This window comes from Debaryomyces fabryi (genome assembly GCF_001447935.2).
Source record: "Debaryomyces fabryi strain CBS 789 chromosome Unknown contig00101, whole genome shotgun sequence".
NCBI classification, from domain to species: Eukaryota; Fungi; Ascomycota; class Pichiomycetes; order Serinales; family Debaryomycetaceae; genus Debaryomyces; species Debaryomyces fabryi.
The window spans coordinates 1-24,666 of NW_015385527.1; the positions used below are offsets into that span (position 1 = coordinate 1).

Below are 24,666 nucleotides of genomic sequence, written 5' to 3' on the forward strand. Positions count from 1 at the left end.
TTTCTTTGGGATGCGGCTCGATTTTTTTATTTCTTTGATTTGGTTTACATAAAGCCTATACATTCAACACTATATATATAAGGATCTATATCAATATTTAGTTCATGTATAGTATAGTTCATGTGTAGTATATTTCTGGTTGATTGTAAAGACTATATAATATAATCCATAATGGAAACTTTATAATTATTCATCGTAGTGATATACCAAGTAATTAGGTAAACCAAATACTTCATAACCTAATCTTTTGGCCATTCTAGCAAACCCTTCAGTTTCAATCAATGGTAGAATGGAAATGAGGGAAACATCGCACCATCTCTATGAACATCAGCATTAACTAAGACTGCTCCACCACCTACACCATCCAAAGCCATTTCAGTGTTTTTATCACCATTAGCATCGTAGAAATGAGCCATCAATGGTCTATAGGTAGCCATTTCTGCATATCCTTCTACGATAATTTCGTCATCTTTCAATCCGGCTGCTATTTGTAACCCAGTCTCTGATTCAACCCAATTGTTAAAATCGTATGGTCTGATAGAAGGTTCTTTGGTATTAGGGTCGGTGAATCGCTGGTACACATTGGCAGACACCACCGGCTTATTATGCGAAATCAAATCTTGTAATAAAGTAGGAGGAGTCTCAACAATGTCTGCATCTAGCCAAAAACACCACGATGTGGAAGGAGATATTGTTGTAAACACTAACGAGTTTCTTGCCAATGCCATCATTGACCTTCTTTCTTTCTGCACCTTAAGAGCATGGCGGTCCTTTTCTGTTTGCGATTCCAATGACCCCGAATCTTGTCTCAATATAGTGATCTTTTTAAACTTGGCTTTCGAGTTTTGGGTTTTCTTGACATGCGATTCTAGCTGTTGCAACGCTTTGTCTCCATCAGCGGTTCTTGGCAAAATAAATCCTAATTCAATCAAACTATGCTCGTACGATAATTTTACTAAATTGTCCCAGTATTGAGGCAAAAATTTCGACATAGGAGTCAAGATCAACACTTCTTCCCTATTTTCTAATGCATTTGTGGTGGCACTTAACTTGTTTAAATCGTAATGACTAATGTGGTTCTTTGGTAAATCTCTTAAAATAACAGTGTCCCTATTTTTGCCAAACCAGCTACGTGATTTCTTGGAATAGCTATACTTTGATTTGCTTTTGGAGTTAAAACCTTTTGATCCCACCGAATGGAAAAAGAAAAAATATATTATCAAAAGGATGGAAATCGGCGCAATCAAAGAAATCGGTTTCCTTCGTATGTGACGAAGGATTGGGTTCTTGATATAAACCATGTTTGATGTAACTAAAACTATACTTCTTACGTGTTTTGGTGCTTTTGATTAACCATTTTTCTGGCCACATATGTTATCACGTGGTTCTTCTACTACAAAAAAATTTCAGTGTTACCCGGTTGTATGAATAGTAATAATATAATTAACATAAGGAATTGATACTAAATACGTAACAGCTAGCTAACTAAACAGCTTACTTACAGACCTTACCGTCAGCGATTTCCTTGGATTCACCGTCAACGACAACTGGTTCATCCCATGCTAACATGTTGTTGACGAACTTTTGGTCTTGTTCGTTAGAACTATCTAACTTAGTGTAAGAGTATGATTCCCAATCTGGAGCAACATCGAAGGCTGGAGCGTAATCTTGACCTCTAACCATGAAGAAACCGGTGATACCATTGTTGTTGTTTTCACCGTAGACGACCATACAACCGAAAATGTACTTAGTAGAAGCAGACAATCTGTTGAAGAAACCACCGATCAAGTTGTTAGACATGAAGGTTAAGGTTAATTCATCATTGTACTTGTAGTCAACCTTCCACAAACTCCATTCTTCTGGGTTGTAAAATTTATTCCAGAACCATGGGATGGCGGATTCTCTGGTTTCTTCGTTAGAGTAGAATCTCTTCCATTCGTCAATTGGGGTGGATGGCTTACCTAAGACTTCTAATGGGTGCTTTGGCTTTGGAGCTGGGGCATCGGAAGAGTCAGCTGGGGCAGCAGCAGCAGCAGCTGGAGCAGCTTGCTTCTTTGGTTGTTGAGCTTGCTTCTTTTCCTTCTTTGGTGGAACGTATTCAACTGGCTTTTCAATGAACTTGTAGTCACCAACAACATCGTGTAAGATCTTGTGTTGGACAATAGTCTTGAACCATCTGGTGGTGTTTGGATGAGCCTTTCTCCATTCGCTACCGAATAAGTTGTCGTAACCTCTGATAATGAGGGCAGCAGAGAAGATATCAGCGAAGGTTAATCTTTCACCAACTAAGTAAGTGTAGTTAGCTAATCTTTCTTCGAAGATTTCAATAACCTTGTCGACGTATTCGGAAGCTTCATCGACTTGCTTCTTGTTGTAAGGAGCCTTACCGGTCAATGGCTTGAAAACCTTGGCAATGTTTGGTAATAATTCGAAGTTAGTTAAAGATAACCACTTTAAGACTTCAGCGTATTCTTTAGCGTTCTTACCTAATAACTTAGATTCTGGGTCTGCTGAGTTGATCACTAGTATTGGTTAGTATTATGAACTGAATCACAACTATTTTTCATGCAATGCAATTGACTAAATTTATTTTCAGAATAATATTCTCGACATAATGTATTAAGACAGGGATAACTGTATAAATATGAAAAAATTTCTCATCACGTAAACACCGTTCAATTGCATGCAGCATTAATGGAAAATACATACAGTAAATAGAAATAGCAATAACTTCTTGTAACTTGAATCCCTTTGGTCCAACGAAACATGGGATCTTAGCTAATGGGAAGTTCTTTTCGTAAGCCTTGTCTAAGGTTTCAACAACCTTAACATCTAAGTTAAAGTGCTTAATTAAAGCCTTTGCTGGGACAGTACGGATTTGTTGAGCGCCAAATAAGGTACCTAATGACATTTTCAATTGAGTTTGTTAGATATAATCTACTTCTTATACAAATCTAGGAATCGATTTATCCAACGAGATACTGAAAAACTTTTTCTCTCATTGAATGGTCGTGTGTCGTCAAATTCTCTTCCCCCGGGTAATCCCAATATATTATTCTAAAGTATTAGGGAAGATAAGGCCATGGATTAAAGGTCGATGTTTTTTTACTATGTAATCTTTGGGGGGGTATGTCAACGTGTTCGAATGTATCGAACTATGTTACGTTTGTAAATTTTTAAAATGTGTGTTCTAATTTAACATGGAACGCCGGTAAAGTCCTGAACGTAAATCCCTACAAAACAATCAATGATTGGTAATTCTCTACTACACTTTACTCTATTCAATAGCATATTCTGGGTAGAATTAATACGAAACTAACTCTAATTCTAGTGTGATAGATAAATCTTGTGAGTTGATGATAAACATATAAAAGAGCTACTTTTATTATCTATAAGATGCAGAATGACTTAATATACAAATTATGCAACTAAATATCGTTCAAAGTCCATCTAAAGTTTCTGTCCCAGAGAAGTTTTATCTCTGGTTCAATCATTGACTTGTTTATAGACTCTAAAATTGACTTGATACTTTCGTTAGAACCGGCTTTGATAGCCTCATCGTTAGAATTAATCAACTTATTGATGTATTCTCTCAAAATCATTATGGCTATGCCTTTGTCGTTTGGAAGAATAATCGAATGAACTGGTTCGACTCTTCTTTTTTTCTTTGATGCTTTAGCTGATGATGCAGGAGGTACTTCCGCTTGGTTGTTTGTACCTAGGATTGTTTGTTGTTCTTCGGGAGATTTCATTAAAGGTGGAATCCCTAATGTATTCTCATCTGTAAATATGAAATTATAATCCATTTCTATTAATGAATTAGTTGGATTTTTCAAAATAAAATTGAGTTTTATAAGATACCAGATGAACTGTCTTAGTTTCAATGCATCTGATTTCGTATCCGGTGTTCTACTTGGTTGAACTTGTAAATTATAGCTGATTTGAGGATATTCAAACTTCTTGTAAAATGAGTTGATGTTTATAATTTCAAAATGATTCAAAGTAGTGAATTCTGCTGTTAATTTTGTATGGTTATATGAGATTTCGTCGGTGACGTCAAATCGAGTTCTGTTGTGCTTAAACTGGTTGTTTATAAAAAACTTTAAAATTGAAATTGAATGAATAGCACTGATTAATACTACTGATTTTACTTTTCTAAGCTTTGCATCGTTTAAATCACGAAGCTTCTCAATGGATTGGTTAAATATTTTGATCTGGTTGTTAAATATTAATTTGCTACTATCATCAAATTGCAATATCCCATGCTGTAATTTGGTCAACAAGTTAAGCAAGATTAATACTATTGATATTAATAGTCTTTCGAACTTAGAGAAAGTTTCGGGTGTCAAGCGTAATGGCCTTAAAACAAGCCAATATTGTAATTGTTGTTCTAAAATCGAATTAAAATTAATGGAATTTTGTATCGAACAATTAAGTAAACAATTGATTAAAAAGGTATTACTTTCATCTGCAGAATTCTCGACCTCAGTGAGTTTTAAACAATAATTTGGTATAATCAGCTTCCAAATGCTTAGCTCGTTAAATAAATCTAAAAACCAATAGTATTTTTGATGCTGGACAAGGTTGATAAAATCTTTTGCTCCAACGTTGTACGATATGTCACTATCTGATGCAGAATTTTGCATGTCTCGAGATTCATTGATATCTGGTATAGATTGTTGGAGATGCAGTTGCCGCTGTTGAATGATTGATTGATGCTGTTCTATTTCGTCTGATACAGAAGTTGAATCATTCATTAACAAGTTGGTTATCTCACTGTTTTCGGAAATAGAATTGTTATCAAATCGTAATGTTTCAGGAGATAGTTGCCTTGGTGTTGGTTGGTATTGGTGTATCCACAGATCATCATCTGCTTCTTGAACGTTTGAATCTGTTAAAAGGTTTGTTGATGGTATTGAGCAATGTATATCTTTCTGATACTGTATATCTGACTCCCTTAAATCTTCCCAGGAGTGAAATGGTACATATGATTCATATTGCTTCTTACCATCTTCATAAAGGGATGCAATGGTAACTGATTGATCCAATATTCTATAACTAAGATTGTTCTGGTATGGATTATTTGGAGGATCATATATGGTGTATTGTGTGAAGTTCAATCTAATACCCCGAAAACATTTCCTTTTCGACTTAATACAATTATTACAAACCGGCTGCTGTTCATCACATTTCATATGCCGATCACGACAAGTCAAACAACCAGACCTTGTTCTACTTTTTTTTATCTGGTTTCTGTTCTTGGCCATGTAAGAATAGTCTTATATAAGTATACAACGTCTCAGCTTTTACGCTTTTACGCTTTGTCTAATGGCTTCTTTCTATTTTATTAAGTGAATGGGGAAGAAGGTTTTTTATTAACTTTAAAGGGCATTGAATTATGTGCTGCAATTGTCGGGTTTTACGTCTGTATTATCGTTTTCAATTAGGAGTCTTAAATTTTGTAAGACATTAAGTGCAAGTACAAAATTTGAAAAATTAATATATATCCCGACTTATATAACTAGAAAAATGAAAAATGGACCATAAAAAATCCCAAGAAATAAAGAAGGCTAAATATATAATTTCAACCTCGAATGGTTAATATTAACCGATTTTGTATCAATAAGTGACTTCTGGTTGCTCAACAATAAAAATAATCTTAAATGGATAGGCACAAGTGAAAATTAACGATTTCTAGTCTAAACTTGACCTACTAAAAAATATTACCTTCATAGGTAGTTAGAGTTACGGTACACAATAAGCAATTATGGAACTCTGAGTGCAGTGATTACTAAATTAACAATGGAAAAATTTACGACCGTTGCCCAATCATCCCCCTGTTCCCCTTTCCGAGCCTAATTTACGATCTTCTCGACTTGGGCGGTCGATCGAAACCCCATTTGAAATGTTGTACAGAGCACTTTCTGTGTGTCATGCTGTATTCGACATATTATAGAGGCTAATTATGCCAATCTTGCTAAATTAGAAGCAACATCAATGATATGTGCCTGTCTGCATATTTACAAAATATATAAATTAGGAAATAACGCTCAACGGTTTTCGATTCTTTTATATAGAGGATTCGCCTCATAACATTTATGGAACACAAGCCCCGACAAAAAGATGATGCCGTATATATATATATATATATACCAAATACTTTGATTACTAAGATTGTAGCAAGTAGCAGACAAGTTACAAATATTATTGTCATAAGCTTGACATATAGTATATGTAGATGACCAGTGAAATGAGGCTGACAATAAATAGGAGTGAAAAATTAAATCCGACGGTACTAATCATTACGGGTGTAACAACAGTGATGAGACAGTTCGCGGTGTAATTCACACAATTGGCGAGACCAATTATATCATTACTGTTGCATGATATCCTGGTGACCATAATTCCAGGTATGGGTCCCCATGTAGTCGCGAAGGATGCAATAAAAAGGCAGGTAATTATTACCATTCCTGTTAGGGAACTGGGTGTAGATATGTACGCCAAGATCATGTAGATGGTAAGCAAAGAACTCATAATGGCTGATCCAATCATAAGAAGGAGTTGTATTCTTCCGAACTTGCCAATAATGATGTTTGACATTAAAGAGCCCACCAAGTTAACAACGCTCATGATTATGCTGACTGTCGTTGTATTTATACCTAGAGAACTGAAAACGAGACTACCGTAGTAAAAGAAATAGTTGATTCCAGTTAATTGTTGAAATATCATCATGACACAGCATTGAATCAATGGTTTATAATACTGTTTGTCTCTAATCCATCCTTTTGGAAGAGTAGTAATGGTCGGAACTTGATCAATTAACTTTATTATTTGATCGTCGGAAATTCTTACATGAAGCTTTTTCACTACCATGAATGCTTTATCAATTTCATTTTTCGAGATGTAATAATGGTGGGATTCCGGTAGAAAAACTGTCAAGCAAGAAGTCATAAGAATGATCGTCAATTGGCATGACAATATCTTTAAATAATCATGCTTCATGACGAAGTTGGTCAAGTTTCCACCAAGTATGGCCAAGCAAATAGATGTTTGGAAAAAAGATAAATACATGTCTTTTTTTGGAACGATTATGAGCTGATTCAAATACCTAGGTGCAAGGACACATAATGCTCCACAACAAATACCACAGTTAACTCGTCCTAGGATCATTAACCATATGTTCAATCGAAACCATCCAGATAATATCTGAATAACAGTTCCAACTAAATAAATGAAGTTCCCTGTAAATATAGTACCTTTGAAACCAATTCTTGAAGTTAACTTGCTTAAGCCCAAACATCCAATCAAGCAACCCAAGTTAAAGCTCGATATAATTATACCAACCATGAGAGACGATATATTGGTCTCACCATCCAGTGAATTACCATACGTCTCTTTGAATGTAGAAGTACTGATTATGAATCCAATTGTTCCTATATCCCAACCAACTGGAAGTCCACACAATGCTATTATAATACAAAAAATTGACATACTCAAATAGGTAACTCGAGGGACAACGTTATCTTCCTTCGGAGTTTCTAATTCGTCATTTTTTCTTTCACAGCTTTTCTCATTGTCTTGAATAGTATTCATTCTAAGATTTTCAGTATTCTTTGAAGTGTGTCTAGTGTAATTGTAACATAACTATTGTCGTTAGTATGAATGTAATTGTGGTCAAGAGCTGCAAAATTAAACAATCACAAAATTGAAAAGATTGATAAGAAAATTAAAATGAGAAAGAGTGCCCCTTATCTAAGACGTAACTGCTAATAATAATATACAAATTGAATATAGAATTGAATAGCTTTGAATATGGCTTCGAGTGATGGAGAAAATTCTACCCACGTTTCAAATACAGAATACAACAAAGATGCTAATCCATTTTATCCAAGTTCATACAATTATCCATATTTCGTTAGATTTTCAAACTTACCATTAGATATAAATGAATCCCATTTGAAGAACTTATTAGACTCAATTATTATGAATAATTTTGATGAAAGCATTTCCCAACTAAACCAATATAAAATTGTGGAATTTAATAATAGCAATGTTCAAAATAATAACCAAAGGTGTTTTGCAATAATTGAAATTCTGCATTGGGACTTTGGAGCTAGACTAATTGAACTTATGAATGGCTACGAATGGCTTCTGAAGCATTTGGAAGCTCAAATAATTACAAATGATATGTATGATAGCGTAAGCTATGGATCACTGGATAGGAATAATTCATATTATAGTGGCTACTATCCTAACTTTCCTTATACCCCTGTTGCACCTATGAACTACAACTACATTCCTTCACCACAACAGTCAGCACAAATGTTTCAGATGCCGCAGCAAAGCAGTTACCCTAGTTCGTACATGTCTAGAAGATCTAGTAAATCTAGTGACTCTAGGAGGAATTCAAGAAATAGCACTTCTTCATCAAGGCCGCTTCCATCTTTTATAACAAATCTTGTCAATGAAAATGCTAGTGATTCTGATGGTAGTAAATCCGATGTGACCAATGATAGCAATCTTCCAGCAACTAGCGAATTTATAGTAGTTAAGAATGATGAGGGGCAGTCGATCAAGGTCAATCCGTGCAGACTATTCATAGGAAACATACCATTCTCTTCTACGTGGACCACATTAAAAAACTTCTTGGTTCTGAAGTCTGAAGAAATAGAGCCAGGAAATAATATACTAATTTTACGAGTGGAAATACCCATGCAACTGTTAACATCTCAACATAATTCAAGTACTATACCAAATCCGGGTCTTAATGTTAACTTGAACAAGCTCAACAGCTATCAATTCTTATCTTCGTTTTTATCAGGAAATATTGATAATCCGGTTGGTGGTCGTATGGAAGACTCAAATACGCAACCATCTAGGGGTTTGAGCAGAGGTTTCGCAATTGTAACCACAGGAAACAAGGAATCCCTGGATAAACTAATCGAATATTTTGATAATGTGGAATTCGAAAATAGGTCATTGACTGTTCGCTACGACAAGTTCCCAGATTTTAATAATTATATTTTGCAACAATTGAACACTGATAATAATAGAAACAACTTCAAAGAACCGTCCATAAGTAGCCTCGCTTTTGAAAGAAACCTGTTTCAACAAAAAATCTATTATGGTAATCCAGGCTACCCATCTATGGTTAATGGATATATGCCCTATCCTATTTACTACAACAACCCAATGTATTATCCTGCCATGAACTACACTGGCCCCTTTCCAAACCATCCACAGTATGCTCCAATTGTGCCTAATGCTCATCCTCCCCAACCATCAAACTATACCAGCTCTCCCTTGAATGAATATGGACATTCCCAGCCGCACAAATACCCTCTGTCAAACATTTCTCACCACGACATACCAAGAAACAAAACTAATTCAAACCCTCCAACTGAACCTAAGAACTCTAGGACTCCTCGAAAGAGTGAAGATACACTGCATTTGAGTGACGATGAAAAAGCAAGAGAACTAGTCAATTCCTTCAGATCTTTAGGGTTATCATCAAATTAATTTGCTGGTATAGCTGTATATTAACTTTTATCTAATAATTGTAACAATTAATCTTATATAATAACCGGTTTTATAAGAATCATACATCTAAATTTTCCGTTAAGTATACTAGCCATTGCATATGCTAGCAAGTTACCAAACAATAATTACTAAGCCAATGGCTTTTCAACTAGCATACGCACAAAATCTTTACTTTCTGCCTATAATTCCCACTTTTTCTTTTAAATATCATATACTTTACGTCTCAAGTCTAACCTCTTATACATTATATATCTATAGTCTTTATGATTATCCAATGTATCTAAGTATCATCTGCCCAAGATATATAAGTTGCAAATGTACCTTATTCTTTTAAACTCGTCGCAACCTATTACATAAGCGAGTAATTTTAAATCGAAGAAAAAGGTGTTTGATTACAAAACTGTTTTTAGTAAACTTTAACAGAGAATAAATAGCTAATTGAAGGGCCATTTTACAAGATGGTTTCAGAAAATCCTGCTCCACATCGCAAAGATGCCGAATCGTTAACAAATGAAATTAAAAAGGAACGAAATACCGATAGCGAACCGAAGTCATCATCGACCCCTCAAGATCCACCTCCATTCGTTAAAGCAATATCGAATTTAAGATGTCCATCACCACCGCCTATATTAAATAACGGTAATAATAGTGCCGCTTTGAAAAGACCTGTATCTCCATCACCTATTCTGGCAAATCCAATGTCGATGTCCACACCAAATATTACTCAGCAGAGAGAAACGATCCCAGCAGGAGGTGTAGTATTGAAAGAAAAGGAAAAGGTAGCGAATCAGAGTGCAACATCAGTAATACCCCTGCAAGTACAAGAACCTTCATTCAATGTTCCTGAGGTGCGGGAACCGGGGTCTAGTGTCAATTTCAATCATTATATAAGCCCAATTTCATCCCCAGCGGGATCTAATGTTACGGGGTCCAATAATTCCTTGACCAGTTTAGACTATTTGTCAAATCCCCCATCACAGAGTACTCACCATAAGGTCCCGTCGGTTCATGCTCATTTCTATGTCGATGAGACTGTGAAACCCGGAAAAGCCATAAGTAGATCGAGAAGTAGCTCTGCTAGTGACTACCCGCCTACTACATTACCATCCAACAACGCAAGGAATGCTTCTAAGAAGGATAAAAAAAATGATCCTAATTCATTTGCACCTCCTAGTATAGACAGCGTACTTGGACCTAATGAACAAAATAGCAATATAGATCCAAGGCTTCCTCAAGATGATGGCAAATTACATGTATTATTAGGTGTTTGTGGTGCTTTATCTACGATTAAAATTAAACTAATAATAAATAAGTTGATCGAGATATATACGCCTGATAAAATATCAATTCAGATAATATTGACTAAATCGAGTGAAAACTTTATTCCTCAGGAAGTGTTGCATCATTTAGAAAACAATAAAAAGATCCGTGTTTGGAGAGATTCTGATGAATGGAATACTTGGAAAACAAGACTGGATCCTGTTTTGCATATTGAATTACGTCGTTGGGCGGATATCTTAATCGTCTCGCCTTTAACAGCTAACACATTATCTAAGATTTCATTAGGTTTATGCGATAATTTACTAACCAACGTTATACGGGCTTGGAATACTTCATTTCCTATTTTGCTAGCTCCTTCTATGGTTAGTGCTTCATATAATGCTGTTACTACGAAGAGACAGTTACGGTTAATTTCGGAAGAGATGCCATGGATAGAATTTTTGAAACCGGTCGAGAAGGTTGTGGGGAGTTATGGTGAAATAGGAATGGGTGGTATGATGGATTGGAATGAGATAGTCAATCGAATTGTTTTAAAATTGGGTGGTTATCCAGATGAAGAAGACGAAGATGATAATGAAGCTGAAGAGAAGAAAGATGATAACGAAGAAGCAATTATAGATGATGAAGATGATGACGATGATGATGACGACGATGACGATGATGATGACGACGACGACGATGAAGATGAGGATGAGGATGAGGATGATGAAGATGATGGTGGTCAAGGTGAAGATAATACTGAAAATAAGAATTCTGTATCCCAGACAGCAGAAACCCTACAATCTTTAATTATTGAAGAAGAGTCTACCAACACTTAAATCGTATATAGTCTATAGGAAACTTATTTAATATTTAATGAATAAATTTATTTGTAAGACAAAAAATTGCAAAATGCGAAGTTGCAATTCCTCGCAATTTACTTCTAAATCAATCATTTATTATTTATATCTTGTGTGATGAATCCACTAACTAAACGTCGAAAACTACAATCAAGCAAACCTGGTAAAGTCCTATCTAAGAAAAATATAGACATTTTAAGATTCCCGAATGAAATCATTATTCAAATCTTCTCATTCTTAAGTGTATCGGAATGCCTAATTGTTCGAGAAATAACAACAAACGGTACTATTTTAGCTAAATTAATCGATACCAGTATTTATGATAGGGTTATTGTATACAGAAATCAAACCAGCCGCTCTTTTTTAAAAAACCGGTATTATAAGAAGCCATATGAAGTAGTCGATGAAGGAAGGCTTTATGAATTAATTTCGAATAGTAACATTATACATGAGCATATAAAGCCTCATAGGTTTGTCCTATCTTTTACAGCCAACCCTCATAATCAGAATCGAAGAGAAGAAGAGGCATTCATGAATGTTTTTGGTAATTCATTTCTGAAATATGGTGATTATTTTAGGCGAGCTATAAAATTTGAGTTGTATATGGATCTCGGTAACAGAGATCCACCAAAAAAAGAAAAGCTAGAGATCCAATTTCTTCAAAGATTATTAGGTTCTGGGGATTTACAACATAATTTGTCAACGCTAAACATAGTAAAGGGGCAAAACTATGTCAATACAGAGAAAAACGAAATACTTGATTTATTGCACAATACCTTATCCTCATTTAGAAACTTAGATGCTCTTTTTCTAAGTACAAACAACTTGCAAAATATAGAAGGTCTAAACTATCCTGACAGCCTTAGATCGTTGGACTTGATTTGTAATATGATAGTACAATTACCTAAGGATACATTGTGGTTGCCACCAAACTTAAAATACATAAATTTATCGTGTAATGAAATTACTTCATTAGAAGGTGTTGTATTTCCTGATACGATTGAATACATAGATATTCAACTTAACACAATTACAAGCTTATCAAATGTAAAATTTCCTCGAAATTTAAAGACCTTAATAGCTTGCGGAAATGAAATATTAATTGAAGAAAATATAGTAATAGACTTACCTTCATGTTTGGAAGTACTAAATTTGCTTCAAAACCCGTTCAAAAATGATCTAAGTTCTTTTAGAATTCCCAATTCGATAAGAAAGATATATTTTGACGCACATTTAAAAGAAGTTAATTCTTTTCACGAAAACAATCATATCGTTGTCTACTATTGACAGCATAAATTTTACTTTAATAATTTAATAGTCTTTCTCTTCATTAAATAATAATACAGGGTATATTACAATTACTTATTAAGCTAAGCTATTTAGTTGTCGTATTCTTTCGTCTCTCCATGCTTGATAGTCATCTCCAATAATTGTGGAACTATCGCAAGTCATATTCTTTGAAGTTTTCGCATTCACGTCTTCATTCTCTTTATCTTCTTCGTCTATGGCTATAACCTTTATGGGAGATAAGGCATATTTATTCATCTTTATATCTTTGTTCTCTCTGTCATCAATATATGAACTATCAATAAATCCATATTTTTGTGTTGGTGTAAAATCGGCTCTTTCGGACCTATTGTTAATAGCATTATCTATATTGAACGAAGTGTTAAATCTTAATGGAGATAACTTAGATATATTTGAATGGTTCGTGATGTCATCGTTGTCATGAAATATTCGAGTTGTCTCGTCGTTATTGAAAGTTAAGGGTGAATTTAATGGTTGTAAATGTGCATCCATAAATTTCGTCATATTTGAGTTTGTTCTTGAAGCGGCTCTAATTGGACTTTCGAGACTCGAGACTGATGTCGAGTCACTATGACTACTCAAACTCATATTTATTGCATGAGCAAATTTACTATTCTGTTGAATGGTACCAAATGACCTTGGGGGAATCAGCTTAGTGTGCTTGTTAATTGACTTTTTAATTGCCTGCTGGTTTCTCAAAGGCGAAACCTTTAAAGGAGATTTTCTTGCATATGTTGCAGGTCCTTTCGTCCTATTCATAGAAGAAGTAGCTTGGCCGCCTTTAGTCTGTATCGTTGGCGATCTACCTGTAGGTTTTAATGGCGACGATCGAGTGTAGTTATTTGTCTTTTTTGGTGACTCTGACATATTATTACGGAACTTATTCCTTGAGCTTCTATTGGTGCCTTGGTTCATTTGTTCTGTTTCAATAATTAATAGCTTTTCAAAAAAGTCCTCCCCATTTATTGTGAAAGGTTTATTCCCACAATTCAACTGCTCGTGGTTGTACTTGATAACATCAGCTTTCAAGCTCTCAATCAATTTTGGCATATTCTTGATTATCTTTTTCCTTATCTTTTCTTCGTTGAGTAATATTTTACATGAATTCTTACTTAATAATCTAGATGAATCTTTAGAAGAATCTTTCAAGAAATTTTGATCTTTGATCAAATCATTTAGCTGGGTATACATTTTTAAAATATTTTCTTTAGATTCATACTCCTTTTTTAATCGGGTCAACTCTTCCTCGTGTTCATTCAAAACAGTTTCCTTGTCTAAATCATCATCATGAACATCATAATTATAATGTTTGAAGAATTTTCTTTGGTCATCAGCAAAATGCATTTTATTCCATAACTCTTCGATCTCCATTCTGCTGTCAATTATAAAATTCTCAATGAATTCAGACCGCCTCATGTATAATCTATTTAATTCCATTTTGAAATTCATTAATGAAATATCTGTCAAGGAACTATTCGCATTCAAGAAATTGGAGATATAGTCATTACTTTCTCCTAATTTAGCCCACAAAGACTGGCAGGATGTTAAATAATAGTCCCATTTCATTTGTTTCGCATCTCTAATCTTTTGCAATACATCACCAAATTTTCCCACGAAGTTTAAATGGTTGTCGTTAAGACCAAACTCTTTGGGATTCGTCTGTATGAATTTGAGAGTTTCTATGTCAAAATATCCATCACTGCCCGTTGAGCCATTTTTACCATTTGTTATATCGCATTTCTTTTGAATATTAATGATCTGCTCTTCATTCAAATTCAAAATGGTTATATGTTCGAAGCACTTATTTATTATTTGTTTCATTTGATTCTTCCTATTATTAAATTCAATTTCACAGTGTTCTATTTCTGTCTGAATGCTAGACAAAAATTCATTAGTGATTTTCGTGAACTTCAAACTTCGTATCACTCTCACAATTTTATAGTTTAAATCTCGTAATTGATTCATTGGGTTCTCGGTATTCGATTCTGTATTTTCTGTATGGCTATTGACCGTATTTTGGGCCGTGTTATTGGTTTTTGCATCTGTTTTGCGAGGACTGGATATTATTACTGCAAACTCATCATTGTTTTTGCTCTTTAAATTCATTATTGGCTCAACCTTAGAATCCTTCTTTGATAATTTGAGATACTTAATAGTCGACTCAAATTGTTCTATCAATGCCTTATGTTGCTCTGCTTCTTCTCTCGTTGGCAAAGTTTTTAATACCATTACTTTAGCATCAGGTGAATAGAATTCTCCGATTGCATCATGTAAATCTAAGTATATGATTGTTTGATCATTTAATCTTTTGAAACACTTTATAAAAATCTTCAATACTTCTAGAAAGGTGGAATTCAATTTATTCTTAAGCTGCAACAACGATAACTCGGGGATATTATTAAGCATATATTCGTATTGACTTTCAAATGAGAAATCTGTTTGTGGAATTCCAGTAGAAGTAATATTGAACGGAGAATTTGCATAAAAATTTTGTTTCCTATTTTGTATATTGGCCAACTTAGCTAGTATATCATCCTTGTATCCTTGTTCGTACATTGCCCTATTGCTGAATACTATGCCTCTTTCAATTAACGATAGAGATTTTTCACCATTATTATCATTAACCATAGCCAATATTATTCGGATTTGTTGTCGTAACCATTCACATTCGTTTTCAATATTATTTTTCTCCCGTTGTAAACTAGAAGTGAAGTTGCTTATGGTATCTTCAATTACTGTAAATATTTCAGACTTCTTTATTGATATTTCCGTTGTGGAATAACCGATTTGGCTATATATCTTATTAAGCTCTTGAATAGTATTATTAACATTCATGGCAATGATATCCAAATGCCTATCTTTTAATGTCATGGCAGTATCATCTGCATTCCGCTCAGCATCCTGTGAGTCCGCCGCCAAAGTTGATTCACAATCCATCATCTCTTCTACATTCCCCTGGATGTTTTTGTCGTGCACTTTAGAAGGCATCCTAGAAACTGGCTTACTAGGTGTCTGAATAGGCAATTCTTCATTTAAGTCTATCATACTCTCATTCATATTTGCATTTTTCCAATGATTTACATTCGTGTTTTGTCCATTACTATACTCTGGAAGTATATGATGATTTGTGCTTTCTAAAAAGCTCATCCTTATATCCTATTCTATGTTCAAAATTGCGATCTTCACTGTTATTTTTTATATCGGTATAGCAAACTTTATTTCCTTTTTAAATTCATCCACTCTCTTAATTATTTGAGTAAATGTTAGTTATATCAATCAATTCCTCTGATTTTGCTTTGTTTTGGAATGATAAGCTGTTTAATTGTATTTTGTGTATTTGCAAAAATTTTGGCTGATGCAAGAATTAACTTACTGTTTTCGGACTAAACATCAACAAATATGTAAAGTGTTTATATGCAGAATTTCGCAATTCATTTAATACGATTAGCTATATATATAAAAGCTCATATTAGCTTCTTAATAATGCAAGTATAAATAAAGGATATTTAAGATCCTTTTATAAGGTCAGCTTGGTGGAGAATAGAAGTTAATTCATCACTAAAGTTGAAATCATTATGATGATTCGATGGGACATCAATTAATTCTTCAGTAACTTCATCTTCAACTTGATTATCTTCTATAAATAAAACAGGGTCTCTTTGAAGTTTTGCCAATTCCTCCCGTTTCCTATAATTTTTATGGATACCAAATTTACGGTATACAAAACCTGAGACATCCCAATTTAATTCACGGGCAATTTTGAAGAGGTTTTTTGTAGGAGTAGCCTTAGATCTCACCCCATGTTTAACTAGTTCACGATACCATAATTCAGCTTGCTTGTATTCATTTCTATAATAATGAAACATAATGAAAGGATATATTTGGTTAAATGAGAATGGAAGACCATACGAACGGGAGGCTCGTATCATCTTTGATGCAAATTTGTAGTCTTGGTGAACGAGTAAACTTGAATAAATGAGTAAGTCAAACAAATAAACGGACCGATTACTTCTCTTTAAGTCGACTTTGGAGAGGAAATCGTCTATTATGTATTTGGCAGCTTCGAAATTAGCTTCTGAGGTAACCAAATCCATATCTGCTGAGGTAGGATTCAACTTTAAGAGATACTTCATGAATATGGTGATAACGTGATCGTTCAAATTATTTTCATAAAAAACATACAGTTGATTTCCTCCTTCAATATTCATTGTTGAATCTTTTGAAATCATGATCATCAGTATATATGCTTCATATAATTTAAGAATATAATTAGGTGTTATCTGAGAACTTGGAAGCGAATTTAGTATAATTTCATATACATGCGTTAATCCGTTAGCAGTGAATTCAAAGCCCGTTAAACTATCATCAACATTGGCTTTTTGAACTATAGATAATGATTGAGAAAGTTTACCTATTTCTCCACCAGAATAAACGACTGAAAGTAAATTAAGATCGTCCAAGAGTGAAAGACCCATATTATCCTCAAGGTTTTCTGTTTTTCCACTAAACATTGAGCTAACATACCCAATGAGAATTTTTGGTGACGTTGGGTATTTTTCTTTGATTAATTTTAAAATTTCCTCTATTAAATTTAATAACTGAGTATTGTTTAAACTTTTTAAATCAATATTATTCATAAGCAAGAGAGCTTCTTGAAAGTAGCCTTGATCACGTAGGTTGTTCATAATTGTTAGAAGATTTTCAAATTTAACGTCTAAATGATTTTTTACCATATACTTTAATACTTTTATGCAACTTTGAGAGCCTTTAAATGCCATAATGTAGCTAAGGATAACATTTAGAACAGATTGGATATCAGCCTGTAATGTCGTTTGTATCAGGCCAGGGGTAAAGTCAGATTCCATTCTTTGCTTACATTTCCCTTCAAACTTCGATACAATTAAATTCAAATATAAGGTAGCATCAACTATATCCTCTTTTTTAATTGCAAATAAAGCGAACATTTTCAAATCCTTTATTGAGAAAAACTGTATCATTTTTTCTTGATGAATACTATCGAAGTCGGGCCTTTGGACATCATGCCATTTTGAATTCATCCAGCCAGTTCTAACAACAAATTTCTCCAAATTTGATCCCATTATCAATTTGTATTTTAGGCTATCAAGTTGCTGCGTGGCATATGTTTGTATGTTCAAATTAAGCAAATATGAATAAAATTCTGCATAACGGGACTCTGGAACTACTGAAATTATTTTGTCATAAAAATTTTTGTTAAGAATAAGTGGTCTTTTGTTAACACTACCAACTAAGGCTAGCTTATTTAAATAGCTTAACAAAATTTCTGATTTTTGATCATCACCTTTATCTTGTAACTCTAGTATATGCGATATATTATTAAAGAATCCCTCACGAAAGTTGTCACTAATAGGTGAATCCATAAATTCTAATATCGAACTCTTAACTCTATCATTTATGAAGTATTTTCTCAAGGTGCTCGTTATTATACTTGCCATATCTGTATCTTTGATGTTGATCAACAACTTCGTCACTTTCTTAGTATCCAGTATTATAAACTCATTAGCTATTTCTATTATGCTTAGACAAAACTTGTCTGTTTCCGATATTGATCTATATGGTATATTTAATAAATGCAAGTAGCTTTGACTATTCAATTCTAGTATTTCATCCTTACTCATATTAAATAATGGATTAGGATATGTATCCATTGGCAAGTCCACATACTTTATAGAATTCCCAGTACTCCTACTAGTGAATATATTAGGCCTTATTCTTGCTTTTGATACACTTATGTGCTGGTCATTTAGAGCATGATTGACAATACTCTGTGAAGTAGCTAGATGGCGCAAATTATTTATCAGCGCATTCCTTCGTATCGAACAGCCAAACCTTCCAACTCGCTTCAAACTATTCATATGTAACTTGGCCAGGTTTTATATTGCAATGATGAAGGTAGTAAATGGCTGAAGATCATTAAAAATGATAAGCTTGACATCATAATTTTTCAGAAACCTCCGGAAAATATTTTTGAATATATTCACGTGATGAAGACTATAGATATATTATTATATCTCTTCTAGCTATTATACAAAATGATATATAGATATACAACTCTATGTATATATGGCCAGTATTGACCAAGGCTTTATAAATAATTTGGTATGGTTTATAATAAGACTGAATTTTCATGATTATTATCCGAATGGTTTATATGATCCCAATCATCCATGCTCATGACAGTGGTATTTCTTCCCGTATCTTTGTACAAGAATCTTTGGTAAAAGTATAGAAAGTCAAATACAACTGTTCCTGAGCTTCCTAATATATATGGAAGTTGTTTGACAAAAAAGCTAGATTTTGCATCATCATATATAAATTCACAACTTGTTAAAATGGATAATGTGTAAGTTAAGTTTCCCATTAATGCACACCCAAACAATATAGGAGAAATTCCATCCACTGATTTTCTCTTGTAATTCTTGTATAACTGAGGGCATCTAGAGGCGACATAAACGCATGTGCAACTCCAAGCTAAAAATATGCCCAATGCTTCTTTGTTTATTGCTGAAGAAATCAGTGTATCTTTAGCCAATTTTTCCATTGAAACCGGCATTGCCGCAGTCACGGATGCATTTATTATTGATCCAATAGCTATAGATTTCAAATATTGTTGGTTATCGTTGATTGAACTATAACTATTATTATTCGATGATGATGACGATATGGACTGCACTAATGTATGTGATGGTGCCTTATTATTAAAATTGGAGTTCAGACTTCTAATATGTATAGCATTAGCCGTTGTATGTACAGATGTATTGTTAGCCCTAACTTGGTCATCCGCAAATGATTTCATGCCTTCCTCCTTAAACATAGGCCCCTCACCTTTATCGGCATCATCTGTATTCAAGTTCTCAATATTACCATACTTTCTTGGATATACACTATTATAGTAATAATATTGGTAACACAACATAATATCATTGCACAAGAAAAACAAACTCAAGTAAACTTGGAATTTCAAAACAACATCGTTGAGTAAGCAGCTTGTAAAACTCAAGAAATCTCCCATGAACCATAATAATAGAAACAGAGGCGATATTCCTTCGGCCGACTTGTTTCTATAATTACAATAAATTTGAGGTAATTGTGCCCATACCCAACATGATAATGATAATATGCTCAAGGAACTTGATATGAACGAAAACTGAGAACATGTAAGCATTCTCTCTATTATTAAATTACACCTTTGTCCTTTAATTGTCTATAATAGGATCTATAGGAATATATATTAAAAAGCTATAAAGCAAAAATTGATAGTAGCCTTAGTCATTATATGTTATCAGTATGATTCATCACCGCGGTAAAAAAAACATCTGATTACCCAATTAAGACATATATCAGAATTGACCAACTAGAGATTTGAACAGCTAAGTCATAGCTTATACAGAAAAGCAAGCTTATCAAAAGCAAACTGTTATCATTCGCATATATAAGGTTAATCATTCATTATATCATATTTTATACAAGGTATCTAGGAATGCAACTACAACTCTTTCTGCCACTCCCGTAGTCTTGACACTTCCTGCAACACCATATAAGGCAGCAATTTCACCCTCTGAACTCGATTCATCCTCAAGGGAGGCATTTGTCACTTCTACAAGATCATAAATTAATTCTCCGATAACTGGAACGGTTAATCTAGTAAATGCAAAGTGCAAAGAGGCAGGATTCTGTAATGTAGAAAAGTGCCAACCTTTAGAACTCAAAGACTCGCCAATTTTATAGATACTGAGTGTATCTCTATATTTTTCTGTTACCCTAAATGCAATCACTGAACCAATAGGATCTCCAATAACCTCTAGGTAGTTACTTAGCACCTCGTGTTCTTTGATGGCGCTCTTCAATTTCATCGAAGCTCCCACAATTTCACGGCACGACTCGGCATATTTGTCTTCACCAAAGTTAACCAAAGTTGCCCAGCAACCAACCATAAGCGCCCCAGGTCTTGAGCCGGCTAAAGTAGGTGATCCGTACATACCACCTGTCCAATCAGTCAGAATATAATATTGACATTCACGTAATTTAGAGTTACGGTACATTATGATGGAAGACCCTTTTGGAGCAAACCCGTACTTATGTGTATCACATGAAATTGAAGAAACCCCAGGTAATCTAAAGTCAAACTTTGGAATTGGCTTATTACCATGAACTTTTGATTTCTCTAAAAATGTGACAATAAATGAGCCAAGACAAGCATCAACATGTAATGGGATTTTATATTTGACTGCTAAGTCAGATAATGCTTCAATATCGTCAATAATACCATGCGGGAAATTTGGTGCTGATCCAACTAATAAAACAGTATTTCCGTTGATTAGCTTCTTTACCTTCTTAACATTAACCTTAAAAGTGACTGGATCCAATTCAACCTTATGCAACTTCATACCAAAATAATAGCAAGCCTTTTCAATTCCAGCATGTATAGTTACCGGTGCAATAACTTCAGGTTTTGAAATATTTCTATAACACTTTCCATATTCCCTTGCAGCTAAACCAGCTAATAATAATGACTCGGTACCCCCCGATGTAGTAGATCCACAACCTTCATCTGGTGCATTAAATAAGCGTAAAACCATAGAGACAATTTCCGATTCCATTTTACGAACACCTGGAAATACATCTGGGTGTAACTGATTAGCAATAGAATACTTCTTGTACGCATCTGATTGTAACTCCAACAATTCATCTCCTCCGTGATATACAGCTCCACTTACTCTACCGTTGTTCCAATCAGAGTGTTTCAATTCTTGTAACTTGTCTAACTCTTTTGTAATGATTGCAGTATCTAATCCCTCTTCTGGTAACGATTCAAATTGCAATAGGGTTTCATCGTTTTGCATCAATTCCTCTTCAATCTTCTTGATGGTTTTCGAGAGTTCGTTATCAATCTTCTTCCTTATAGGTGGGATTGAAAGGAAAAACTTGAAGCTTCTTTTACTTAAGGCGTGGATAAGTATTCTAATGGAAGCAACTATCCCATGACCTTTAACAAAAACAACTATTCGGCTTAAATACAGATATATCCAACAGATAAGTATGACATCTCGCAAAATACTTAAGTATCCCCATACGCCAGAATATGTATTCATATAATTGGTGCTGATATATTCTCTCAATTTGTTGTAGATAAAGAATGCATTGATTTCTGCTAAATACACAAATTCATGAACTGTTTTTGGCATGTATGGAGTTCCATACATCTTGCTGTTTAAGAACCAATCAGTTTCAAATAGTGCTGGCATTTGGACCATCTCAGAGAGTCGAATTAATATGTACGTGTTTAATTGTAGACATATATAACAATTTACGGGATATTACAAAACGAATTTATATAGCTCGGTGAGTTCGGACCAATTCAACCGATTTATTTATTTGAGTAAATAAAAAATATTCAAAATGGCGTAGAGGCTCTACTTATTCTATTAGTAGGCCTGCTACTAGAGCCATTGGACGTACTTTCCATTAATGAGGTTCTTTCCTTAATTAACTTGTCTAGTTTTTCATCGAAGAAACGTAAAATGAATTCGTTCTCCTTCTTCAATTTATTCAACTCCACCTCATGATTTATAAGCTCATCCTTATTTATTAACGAAGGTAATAGCTGTATACCAGCACCATTTAATTTTCCTTCTAATTTGGTGTTTGCATCTTTTAGAACTACTAATTTAGAAGATAATTGAACCGCATCCGCAGAACTATTCTGATACTTTACACTCATTGCATTATTCTCTTCGCATAACCTTTCATACTCTGAGGTTGTATTTTCTAATTCTTTATTCAATTCCTCAATTAGCTTTTCTTGTGAAGATAATGTCTTAACTAACTCTTCCTCCGCTCTAATTTCGTCTACCAAGTTATTACGCAAGAATTGAACCTTAAATTCCAGTTGCAATTTGTGTTCTTGAAACTTTTCCGTGTCAGATTCAGCTCTACTCATCTTCTTGTCAGCAAGATTTGCCTCGTCATTTAATTTTCTTAATTTTCTATAGTTATTACTAATGGCATCCTCATCTTCATCGATTGTTGACTGTCTCAAGCTTTCAGCTAGTCTCAATGAAGGCAACACTTTCTTATGCTTTATATCAATTGCTCGTTCAATCTGGCATACGCGGTCGTATATGAGCAGAGCAAATTTTGATTTGAACGTTTTGTAGTTAAATACTTCTAGTTTGTAATGTTCGTGATCAATTTTCATTTTATTTACGCTTTCATCAACTTCCATGTCATCTTTGTGTAGGTCCTCAATGAAATAGCCAAATTTATACAAATAATTAACTTGAAGCTCCCTCGCTAGTTGATCATCAGTAAAGTTCAATTTCAATCTATCATTAAATTTCGTCAATGCATTGTTATCTTCGAACGGAAATCTCATAATATCCCATTTATAAAACCATTCAGACAATAATGACATATTACTACCATAATTTTCTAAAAAGAAGTCATGATCATTATCCTCGTATGCTTCGCGTCTATTAACAGCAAAGGAGTTCAACACTTGAAGTTTCCATTTATAAATTGGGCTATTAGTGGTATTATTATTCAAGTTGAAATTATTATTACCCTTCTTCTGTGGCATTTGAAGTATTATATGTTCGATTGAAAAATTTAATATTGGTATAAAAATAGGAGTTTTTAGCGTAATCGAATCAGATCCCAATAATGTGTCTGGTCTGTTTGGCAAATTGTTGGACCTTATGAGTCCCATACTAGGACTTTGAGTATCAATGTTTGAATCAAATGAAAATATTAGATTAATTTGCAGATTCTCAAACGAACCTGAGTAATTATTGTACAATTGTTGTGATGTTGCTAATGATAAACAAAGTGAATGGCCATTTTTCTTTGTATGTGTTGCTGATGAGTGGTGCTTCCTTTTTCTGCGAGAATCATCATCTATATTATCTACTTCCCGCTTAAACTTTTGCTTCCCGCTATTATCGTTGTATAGTTTTTCACTACTCAAATTGTTGTAATGCAACTTCTTTCCAATAATTAACCCTTCTATAAGCTCTAATTCCTTGACGCTTTCCGCTACAACCAATATATGAAAATCTTTATCACCAATGTTTATACTTTTGTGGTTCAGACTATTGTTATCAATAAATGAATCAAGAAGTCTATTAAATAATTGAAATTTTCCTGATAAACTTGCCAATCTTTCATTGACTTCCAGTAACAATAACTTCTTAGGCATAAAATGATCAACTAATAAAGATGGATGTTTTGTTATGAGTCTTAGTTGTTCAAATAATAGGCTTACTTTATCATATTTATTCATAGATTCATTATTCGTATCATTCATTGCATCGAATTCAGGTACTGTATTATCGAGCAAACTATTTATACTACTCCTTTCTCTTTTTGTACGAATTTCATCAAGCAAATCTAAGCTAAATATATGAAGTACAGTCTCCATTAAATCCTTTTGTAATTGAGTGAGGACAGAAGGTAAATAGTATACACCATTTTCAGGTTGGGTAATAACAATATTCGTAGATTCAGTTAATGGATCATTCTCATCTAATACTAATTGCATGTCACTAGTCTGGTAGATATCATCTCGTGCCTCCCCCGAGAGCATATCCATGAGATTCATTTTGAGTTTAATATCTCTATTCTCTAACCTTAGTGAAATGTATCTATCAAAATAATTTGT

General features: G+C 33.9%; 13 protein-coding genes across 13 annotated transcripts; 3 read left to right on the forward strand and 10 right to left on the reverse strand.

Moving 5' to 3' along the window:
* Nucleotides 1-278: 278 nt before the first annotated feature.
* Nucleotides 279-1,301, reverse strand: MNN9 (mannosyltransferase complex subunit; the record flags this gene model as incomplete). Its single annotated transcript, XM_015612919.1, has 1 exon — nucleotides 279-1,301. One exon carries the CDS (start codon nucleotides 1,299-1,301, stop codon nucleotides 279-281), a length of 1,023 nt encoding a protein of 340 aa, XP_015466233.1.
* A 193-nt stretch (nucleotides 1,302-1,494) lies between these two features.
* On the reverse strand, nucleotides 1,495-1,800 carry AC631_04091 (uncharacterized protein; the record flags this gene model as incomplete). The annotated part of the gene is made up of 1 exon (XM_015612920.1): nucleotides 1,495-1,800. The coding sequence occupies one exon, from the start codon at nucleotides 1,798-1,800 to the stop codon at nucleotides 1,495-1,497; it is 306 nt and encodes a 101-aa protein (XP_015466234.1).
* A 763-nt stretch (nucleotides 1,801-2,563) lies between these two features.
* AC631_04092 (uncharacterized protein) lies at nucleotides 2,564-2,911 on the reverse strand (the record flags this gene model as incomplete). The annotated part of the gene is made up of 1 exon (XM_015612921.1): nucleotides 2,564-2,911. The coding sequence occupies one exon, from the start codon at nucleotides 2,909-2,911 to the stop codon at nucleotides 2,564-2,566; it is 348 nt and encodes a 115-aa protein (XP_015466235.1).
* A 517-nt stretch (nucleotides 2,912-3,428) lies between these two features.
* AHR1 (Zn(II)2Cys6 transcription factor AHR1) lies at nucleotides 3,429-5,267 on the reverse strand (the record flags this gene model as incomplete). Its single annotated transcript, XM_015612922.1, has 1 exon — nucleotides 3,429-5,267. The coding sequence occupies one exon, from the start codon at nucleotides 5,265-5,267 to the stop codon at nucleotides 3,429-3,431; it is 1,839 nt and encodes a 612-aa protein (XP_015466236.1).
* Nucleotides 5,268-6,210: 943 nt separating this feature from the next.
* AC631_04094 (uncharacterized protein) lies at nucleotides 6,211-7,593 on the reverse strand (the record flags this gene model as incomplete). The annotated part of the gene is made up of 1 exon (XM_015612923.1): nucleotides 6,211-7,593. The coding sequence occupies one exon, from the start codon at nucleotides 7,591-7,593 to the stop codon at nucleotides 6,211-6,213; it is 1,383 nt and encodes a 460-aa protein (XP_015466237.1).
* Nucleotides 7,594-7,812: 219 nt separating this feature from the next.
* AC631_04095 (uncharacterized protein) lies at nucleotides 7,813-9,519 on the forward strand (the record flags this gene model as incomplete). The annotated part of the gene is made up of 1 exon (XM_015612924.1): nucleotides 7,813-9,519. One exon carries the CDS (start codon nucleotides 7,813-7,815, stop codon nucleotides 9,517-9,519), a length of 1,707 nt encoding a protein of 568 aa, XP_015466238.1.
* A 479-nt stretch (nucleotides 9,520-9,998) lies between these two features.
* On the forward strand, nucleotides 9,999-11,639 carry AC631_04096 (phosphopantothenoylcysteine decarboxylase complex subunit; the record flags this gene model as incomplete). The annotated part of the gene is made up of 1 exon (XM_015612925.1): nucleotides 9,999-11,639. One exon carries the CDS (start codon nucleotides 9,999-10,001, stop codon nucleotides 11,637-11,639), a length of 1,641 nt encoding a protein of 546 aa, XP_015466239.1.
* Nucleotides 11,640-11,777: 138 nt separating this feature from the next.
* AC631_04097 (uncharacterized protein) lies at nucleotides 11,778-12,947 on the forward strand (the record flags this gene model as incomplete). The annotated part of the gene is made up of 1 exon (XM_015612926.1): nucleotides 11,778-12,947. One exon carries the CDS (start codon nucleotides 11,778-11,780, stop codon nucleotides 12,945-12,947), a length of 1,170 nt encoding a protein of 389 aa, XP_015466240.1.
* Nucleotides 12,948-13,025: 78 nt separating this feature from the next.
* On the reverse strand, nucleotides 13,026-16,025 carry ASE1 (Ase1p; the record flags this gene model as incomplete). Its single annotated transcript, XM_015612927.1, has 1 exon — nucleotides 13,026-16,025. The coding sequence occupies one exon, from the start codon at nucleotides 16,023-16,025 to the stop codon at nucleotides 13,026-13,028; it is 3,000 nt and encodes a 999-aa protein (XP_015466241.1).
* Nucleotides 16,026-16,474: 449 nt separating this feature from the next.
* On the reverse strand, nucleotides 16,475-18,625 carry AC631_04099 (uncharacterized protein; the record flags this gene model as incomplete). Its single annotated transcript, XM_015612928.1, has 1 exon — nucleotides 16,475-18,625. The coding sequence occupies one exon, from the start codon at nucleotides 18,623-18,625 to the stop codon at nucleotides 16,475-16,477; it is 2,151 nt and encodes a 716-aa protein (XP_015466242.1).
* Nucleotides 18,626-19,113: 488 nt separating this feature from the next.
* On the reverse strand, nucleotides 19,114-20,172 carry AC631_04100 (uncharacterized protein; the record flags this gene model as incomplete). Its single annotated transcript, XM_015612929.1, has 1 exon — nucleotides 19,114-20,172. The coding sequence occupies one exon, from the start codon at nucleotides 20,170-20,172 to the stop codon at nucleotides 19,114-19,116; it is 1,059 nt and encodes a 352-aa protein (XP_015466243.1).
* A 289-nt stretch (nucleotides 20,173-20,461) lies between these two features.
* Nucleotides 20,462-22,210, reverse strand: AC631_04101 (sphinganine-1-phosphate aldolase; the record flags this gene model as incomplete). The annotated part of the gene is made up of 1 exon (XM_015612930.1): nucleotides 20,462-22,210. The coding sequence occupies one exon, from the start codon at nucleotides 22,208-22,210 to the stop codon at nucleotides 20,462-20,464; it is 1,749 nt and encodes a 582-aa protein (XP_015466244.1).
* Nucleotides 22,211-22,401: 191 nt separating this feature from the next.
* On the reverse strand, nucleotides 22,402-24,606 carry AC631_04102 (uncharacterized protein; the record flags this gene model as incomplete). The annotated part of the gene is made up of 1 exon (XM_015612931.1): nucleotides 22,402-24,606. One exon carries the CDS (start codon nucleotides 24,604-24,606, stop codon nucleotides 22,402-22,404), a length of 2,205 nt encoding a protein of 734 aa, XP_015466245.1.
* Nucleotides 24,607-24,666: the final 60 nt, after the last annotated feature.